This window comes from Cavia porcellus, unplaced genomic scaffold (assembly GCF_034190915.1).
Source record: "Cavia porcellus strain 051 isolate PalLab524CR breed Dunkin Hartley unplaced genomic scaffold, mCavPor4.1 scaffold_7, whole genome shotgun sequence".
NCBI lineage: Eukaryota > Metazoa > Chordata > Mammalia > Rodentia > Caviidae > Cavia > Cavia porcellus.
Window position 1 is genome coordinate 28,030,870 of NW_026947490.1, and position 7,715 is coordinate 28,038,584.

General features: G+C 55.0%; 1 protein-coding gene across 1 annotated transcript; it reads right to left on the minus strand.

Moving 5' to 3' along the window:
* Window positions 1-2,467: 2,467 nt before the first annotated feature.
* Rras (RAS related) lies at window positions 2,468-6,365 on the minus strand. The gene is made up of 6 exons (XM_003465507.5): window positions 6,175-6,365; window positions 4,214-4,301; window positions 4,014-4,116; window positions 3,832-3,940; window positions 2,889-3,007; window positions 2,468-2,822 (listed from the first exon to the last, which is right to left on the minus strand). Exons 1-6 carry the CDS (start codon window positions 6,325-6,327, stop codon window positions 2,738-2,740), a joined length of 657 nt encoding a protein of 218 aa, XP_003465555.1. The 5' UTR covers window positions 6,328-6,365; the 3' UTR covers window positions 2,468-2,737.
* Between the last annotated feature and the right edge of the window lie 1,350 nt (window positions 6,366-7,715).

Here is a 7,715-nt window from a genome sequence, read left to right on the forward strand (position 1 = left end):
CACCAAGTTTGGGAATGTGTCCTCCCACTGTCCCACATGCACTGCACTGCCTGTGGTGCAGGAGGGCAGCCTCCAGTTTCTGGACCAGGCTCAGTCTAGGCTTGAAGATTCCAGCATTGGCATTGTCAAAGGCAGAGTCCAGCATGGGAGGCAGGCTGTGTCCTTGGTCCCTGTCAAGGGTGAGAGGAGGAAATCCTGGTTGGCCTTTGGGCCCCAGCTGCCTGAACTTGCAAGCTGAGCGTAGTGATTCCCTGTGAGATGAAGCCTGTGCTGCAGAGCCAGACTGTCTCCAAAAAACAAGCAATAAGATGGCTAAAGACAAGGTCATCAAACCTGGGAGAGGCTGGGCATGGAGCCCAGCGTCTGCCTGGCAAACTTGAGGTACTGCATTTGACTCCCATTCCCAAAAAACAAGCCCAAACAAGACAGAAAACAGGGAGAGTCCTGAGGTGCGCCAGAGCCCTAGGGAGGAGTAGTGTCCTATGGGTGTCCTCGTGGGCACAAGCATGTGCGTGGGCCAGTGCCAGCCCCCTTGCTGTTGTCTCATAAGCTTTGAAGTGGCAGGGGCTGCAACTTCCAAAAATGCCCTGTCAGTTGTTGCACGGGCTTGTGCACCTTCCTCTGGGGCACACAAGAACTTGGCTCACTGCATTGTGGTTCTGCATGAAGCAGGTGTCCCCAATCTAGAACCTTGACTCCGTGGGACAACCTGGAAAGACCCAGCTGCTCTAGCTGGCATAGCACATGTCCAGCAGGGGCCCTGAGAGCCCTTCTTGCAGGGAGCTTGGCACCCCAACCAGTCAGGAGGAAGCACCAGGCCGGGCTGGACACTGGTGGAGATGTCCTGCCTGTGCTCCCACCCGCACAGCCGGCAGGGCCTTGGCCCTGCTGGTTGGGCGGAGCAAACAGCACAATGCATTTCAGCCACCCTGATTCCCAGGGTAGAAGGTTGAATGCAGGCCAAGGATTCTGTGATAATGAAAGCCGGAAAGGGATCCTTGGTAATCAGTGTTCTCATCTGGAGCACAGAGAAGCATTCATGGTTCTGGGGCAGAACGGAACAGCTGGCCCCGGTCATTGATCCTGAGCCCCCGGGGCACTGTCCTACCTGCCTGCGGCTCATCCGCCTTCTTCTAGCTTGTGATCACCTCCTTGCCTCCTCACAGGGAGATGAGAGGCCGAAGCTCTGGGGTAGGACAATGAGATGAAGGTTCCAGCCTGGCATGTGGAACAGGTGTTAGGATTCAAGAGGAAGAGTGTGTGTGTGGTGCCACAGCCAGGCACAGGTACATGCCTGTAGTCCCTGCACATGGGAGGCTGAGGCAGGAGGTTCACCTGGGCTACAGCGTGAGCCTTGTTTCACAACAAAAAGGAAAACCAGAGTGACCGGTCAGATGGAATTGGAAGGTGAGTGTCAAATAGTTTCCCGTTCTGGATCCAGCCTTTCAGGGTAGGAGATGGCAGGCAGGATTTTTATTTTTTGTTTTGTATGGCAGGTTCAAGGGTTCCCAGAACATTGGCGCTTGGTCGGCATGGCCAGAAGGCTCCCTACATCCTACCCCAGATATTCAGCCCCAAACTCAGTTCAGGATTGCTTTGAGTTTTCTTGTTTGTTTTTGTTTTGTTTTGAGGCAGAGTCTCTCTGTAGTCCAGGAAGGCTTTGAATTCACTATGTTACCCAGGCTGACTTCAAGTTTATTGCATGGATTCTCCTGCCTCAGCCTCCACAGTGCTGAGATTACAGTTGTGTGCCCACATGCCCCAAAGATTCAGGATTCAGATTCAGATGCCAGCCCTGTTAGGCAGTCTCGGAAACTGAGCACCATTCAGCCCACCCCTGCCTCCAAACGAAGCCCTCATTTAGCAGACAGTGGAGGTGGGGGGGTGGGGGTGGGCAGGGTTGGCAGCCCCTGCCCATCAGTGCAATGGGCCTTTGTGTACTCCTAGGATGCCATGGATTTAGCCTACCTGGCAGGACAGCCACTGGCCCCATGGGACTGTTACAGCCCTAAAATGTTGCTGGTGTCCCTGAAGAGAGTTAACTTCTGGCCACCAAAGTGACCAGTTCAGTTCTAGGACTTTGCAGAGGGGAAAAAACTTGCAAACATCAAACTTCCCCAACAGCATGTCCACCCAACTATCAAAGGGTAAACTCATGCTGTTGAAGGGATGTGGGGGTCTAGATGTCTGCTGGAGTTCATGTCCCTGCCCTTTCCCAAGAGATGGGTGGGTTGATTCTAGATGCTGTGATATTTTTAGGTGGAGTGAGGCTTTAAGAGTGTGTAAACGCTGAACTTCCCCAGCATCTCCCTTTTAAAAAGCACATCCATATCTCTAGCATGTGGGAGGCTGAGGCAGGAAGATTGCCCTGAGTTTCAGGCCAGCCTGGGCTACATTATGCGTTCAAGGTCTTAATTGCCTGAACTACATGCAGAGACCCTGTCTCAAAAACAAAACATAAAAAGCATTTCCAGAAGTTGGCAGTGACATTTATTTTTCTGAGGGAGGAGAGTTATGTACAGCAGTGACCTGGGAGCCCCTCACCCCACCAGGGGCTTGGGTGGGGGAAGGAGGCATTGGCAGAAGGCACACAGTGGTGATGGCCCGGAGGAGGCCAGCAGATCAGGGTGGGGGCGTAGTGTGTTCTGGAATTCCCAGCAGAGGAAACTGAGGCTCAGCTGGGACCTCAGGCCACACGGCAGGACAAGCTGGTCCCACGAGCTTGTTCCTGGATCAGCTACAGCAGGACGCAGGGGCAGCCCCCATCCTTCTTTCTGGGGGCACTGGGTGGGCTTGGCGGGAGCTCTTGTTCTTGGTACTTCCTGTGGGAAGAGGCTGGTGACACTTCGCCGGAGGTACAGGGACAGGACAAGGGGCAGGGAACTCACCGGACAGCCCGCACCAGCTGCTCGAAGGCCTCGTCCACGTTGAGCCTCAGTTTGGCAGAGGCCTCAAAGTAGGCCACATGGTGGGAGGCCCCAAAGTTGGAGGCTTCGGATCGGGGGACCTGGAGCAGTGCAGGGGAGAGGAGTCAGGTTTCTGCACTGAGTGACCCCAGCTAGGGAAGCCAAAAGGCATTAGGACCCTGGGAGCTCCAGAGGGAAAGTTCCTATGGGATGCTGGGAGTGTTAACATCATAGAAATAAGGAATCAGGATCCCAGCTCAGGAGGCTGAGGCAGGAGAATTGTCCCCAGTTTGAGGCCAGCCTAAGTTACACAGCAAGACCTTGTCTCAAACTACTCCCTCAAACAAACAAACAAAATCAGGGAAATGTTTTAGTTGTAATGGGGATGGAAGCCAGGGTTTTTACACTAAGCTATATCCTCAGCTCTTTGTTAAAACAAACAAACAAAAAATTAATGAAAGTCATTTAAGACAGGACAAAAAAAATTTATTTAAGACAGGATCTCCCTAAGTCACTAATTTGCCCCAGTGGGGCTTCATTTGTGACCCTCCTGCCTCAGCTCCCTGGAATGCTGGGATTGCTGGGATTGCTGGCATACGCACCACCATGCTTAACTAGGGAGGCCGCTTAGGATGTATTAGATAACTAGGAGTCTGCAGGCTACAAGTAAGGATGTTGGTCTTGGCAGAGGCCAAGTGTAGCCCTGAAGCTGGAAATCCCCAAAGAAGGATTCGGCTAAAAGATGAGTTCTGTGTGGAAATCACATCTTTCATATGTCCAGGAAGTGACAAGCACAGAAGAAAGGGCACACACCGAGTGTCAGGTTCAGGGAAGAAGTGGGGGCTAGCCTGGGCAGGCGGGGTGCTGATGAGGGGGGAGGTACATCAGAAGGAGGCAGAGATAGAGTTCCCTGGCCGCCCCATACCTGCCGCTGTGCTTCCAGATCTGCCTTGTTCCCAACCAGCACAACGGGGAAATCATCTCGATCCTTGACTCGGAGGATCTGTGTGAAGAGCTTGCTCACCTCGTTGAAGCTGTGAGAGAGGCCACAGGCGTGAGGGCCTGCCAGCCCTGGGCCGGATGCCCCGCGCTGGACATGCCCCTTACCTCTGCCGGTCATTAATGGCGAACACCAGCAGGAAGCCATGGCCTGCACGCATATACTGCTCCCGCATGGCCCCGAACTCCTCCTGGCCCGCTGTGTCCAGGACTGGGGAGACAGGGAGAGGCGTGCGATGTGGGGCAGGCTTCCACCCAAGGCTACCCACAAGCCCTCCACCTTGGCCAATCTGTTCCCTGCTGCTCACTGTCCAGCCGTGCTGGGATGCCATCCACGGTGCAGATCTTGGTGTAGGAATCCTCGATGGTGGGGTCATAGTCAGACACAAAGTAGGACTGGAAGGGTGGGAGAGCCCACTGTTATTGGAGGAGAAACCCCAGCTTCTGGCTTCCCTGACCCCCTCCCCAGTCTCTAGTCCCCCCTATCTCTCTTTTTATTTCTCTCCAGACAGGGTCTCACTTTGCAGCCCAGGCTGGCCTTGAACTTGCAGTGATCCTCCTGCCTCAGCCTCCTAAATGCTGAGATTATTGCCATGCACCACATTGCCCAGCTCTTGGTCTTTTTTTGAAGTCTCTGATCCATTCATTGGTTCCCTGTACTCTTTTTCTCTTAGTCTCTATTTACTCCTCTCCGAGTATCTGTCCCCTTCTCTGGGTATTTGTCCCCCTTCCAGTGTCCTCTCTCTGAGGCTCTCCTGGCTGTCTGCAGATAAGATTCATCTATATCTCTTATCATGATGGCATCCTGGTTGTGTGACATTAAATGAAATGACTTCCCCTGCCAGCTTCAGTTTTTTCATTTGGAAAATAAGAAGAGCACCACACCCTCCAGCGTTATGAAATTCCGGGGAACCCCTTGCTGAATGTTTAATATATCACTGGGCATATCAGTTATTGGGAGCCACCATCGTCCCAAGTATCTGGCTGGCTCTGTCTTCCCTCCTCCACTGCCTCCTTCTCTCTTTCCTCCTCTACTTCCCCTCCTCCTCCTTTAGGCAGCCTACATGGCTTCTCCTCCCAGGGGAAGCTCCCAGTTCCAATGTGGCTGCAAGAGGCTGCCCCACCCTCTGCCTTGGGGCCTTGGCCCCTCCCTTCCTGCCAAATCCACTGCCTCCAGCCAGGCCTGGGGCCAGCTCTGGGTCGGGCCCTGGGTGTCAGGGGCCCAGGGCTGGGGCCTCCTTCTGCACATGCAGGGCTCCTCGCTGGCATGTCCTGAGTGGTCTGTGGTCCAGGCAACAACTCTAGGGGCTCACACTCATCTAGGCATGGGGACTGTTTCCCTGGGGTGCACGCTGGAGGTTTCTCGCCTCATGTGGGTAGGCAGCAGAGAGGGACTGACTTTGGGCTGGGGGTCTGCAGCCCATTAGCTGCGTGCTCAGTGAGCCTTCCCTGGAGGGAAAGTACAGGGACCAGAGGTCATCTGAACAGATCTGGAAAACCTCAGTGATGAGGATGGGGACCAGTCCAGGAGTGGCTCAGAGCAATCTGGAGGCTGTCACAGAATAGTCTTAGAGAACCTGAGATGGATCTCGGAGAAACTCCCAATGGGTGGATCTTTCATACAGAATCTGGGAGCTTCTTCCATGGAAATGATTTGGAGGTTACCCAGGGTTTCTGGGAGGAGCACAGGGAGCTGGAGGGGAAGGAAGATCAAAGACTGGAGGATTGGGGCGATCACTAGATCTTGGGGTCTTGGGAGTTTTCTTGAAGGTCAAGGGAGAGGATCTTTTTGAACTCTTGGGTGCGAGGGGAAATCAGCCAAGGACTGAGCAAAACTTCTAGATTCTGAGAGAGGTTGCCTGAGGGGTAAGGATATCCATTGGGGCATCCCAAAGGTGCTGGCAGAGCTGATAGCCAGGTGAGGCTCTGGGTAGCACGGAGGGGAACTGGGATTTGGGTAAGATAAGGTTCAGAGTGGAGGGGTTGGTGGCACTCTGAATTGGACGACTGTTCTGTATTTAGGCTGCTCCAAAAGTCACTTGAGCCAAAGTCAGCAGGGAACCCCTGGGCTCAGGATGTATTCAGTCCAAGGTCCCCCGTGCAGGCCCTCAGAGAGTTTAGTTGCAAAATCAGAGGATCTTTGAAGATTAAAGGGCCTCGCAGGAAAGTCTCAGGGATGGGGCAAGGGGAAATGGGAGTCTTAGGGGTCCCCCCCCCACAGGGCTCAGGTCCGGGTCCCAGGACATCTTCCCGGGTGAGGGCACTCTACCTGGATGAACTGGATGGTCAGCGCGCTCTTGCCCACGCCGCCGCCGCCCACGACCACCAGCTTGTGTGTCTCGCTGGGCGGGGGGTCCCCGGGTCCCGACCCCCCGCCCCTGGGCCGCCCCCGCCCAGTCCCGGACGCCGCCCCGCTGCTCATGTCGCCACCGCTGCCGCCGCCTCTGCTATCGCCTGGGGGGAACCGGGCGGGATCCAGAGGCGGGCTACGCTAATGAGGCTACTGCATAATCATGAGCTCTTGCCAGAAGGACTTGGGTCTCGGACACTTAAGGAGCCAGGAAGGCCCGGGGAAGGGAGGAGTTATGCTAATAAGGGTAGGGAACGAAGTTTGTGGAAAGGGGAATTCCAATGTGGGGCGGGGTTATGCTAATAAGACCTGTGCTCACCCTGAGCGGTTCCACGCGCTTTCAGCCCGCGGGCCACCCGTGGGCGTGGCTATGCTAATAAGCACGTATTGTTTTGGCAGATGGAAGGGAAGCTCTTTCGGGGTGGGCCTATGCAAAATAGGAGTTCCTGCGACAGAGTTTCTGGAGGACTAGGCTCGCAGTCTTATTCTGGCAGGCGGGGCTTGCCGACTTGCGAGCGGCCGTATATAGGGCGTTCTGAGGAAGCAGCGGGTCTTGAGGAGAAGCTCCACCTCTGTCCTGGGGTCGTAGCCAAGTTCTCGCACGCGGCGTCTGAGCAAGAAGTCGGAGCCTCCGCCCGCCTAAGGACCCAGGCTTCCGGTTCCCGCTGTCCCAGCCAAACGGAAGACAGACTGGGAGGGGAGATGGGGCCCTGGAGGGGGACAGCAGAGTAACGGGGCTGGGAGGGGCCGTGAGATCACTGCATTCCTAATCCATGAGCCAGCTTGCTCAAGTCAGGACGCCCGGGTCATGAAGGGCCTGGGGCCAGGATTTCTGGGATTTGGAGAAGGAAGCTTAGAGACTAGATATTGGGTCTTTAGGAGAAAAGTTGGAGACCTGAGGCCTTTAGACCCAGGGAAGAGGGACTCGGGGAGGGGCGGAGGCCTTATTACAGATAAGGTGTGATCTTGACACCTGGATAGTTTGGAGGACAAGAGGCCTGAGGACTCGACTCGGGTTCAAGGAAACAAGATTAAGACCTTCGAGTCTGAGGGAGAGGGACTTCTTTGTCCTAAACGAGGAGGCTGCAAAGTCCAGCTCCCCAGTTCTAAATTTACAGTGGATCGGGGGATCTGTATTCTGAGATCTCCAGAACGTGAGCGGGGCAATGCCCAAACAGTCCAACTCACTTTGTGGGACTACAGTTCCCTTGCATCTGTTCTGCTGGACTTTTTGCATCACTTCCTGTTCCGCCGCCCTTTCCCCGCGCGCGCAAAGAATTGTGGGATTTCACCGCGGGCTATAGCAACCCCGCCCACTTAACTTCACTCCTTCCCTGTCCCCGCGCGACTGAGACGGTACCTGGACTACGCATCCCGGCGTGCATTGCCAGTGCCCCGCCCCATATACTCCTTTGACTCCTGGGAAAATGAGTCCTCTCACCTTCCTGTAGCCTTCAGTG

Excerpts from the sequence above, each read along its gene's own strand:
- Rras (XM_003465507.5), bottom strand. The coding sequence starts at position 6,327 with ATGAGCAGCGGGGCGGCGTCCGGGACTGGGCGGGGGCGGCCCAGGGGC. Across the intron at positions 3,941-4,013 it reads GCCATTAATGACCGGCAGAG|CTTCAACGAGGTGAGCAAGC; the intron begins GTAAGGGGCATG and ends CCTCTCTCACAG. Across the intron at positions 3,008-3,831 it reads ATCTGGAAGCACAGCGGCAG|GTCCCCCGATCCGAAGCCTC; the intron begins GTATGGGGCGGC and ends GCACTGCTCCAG.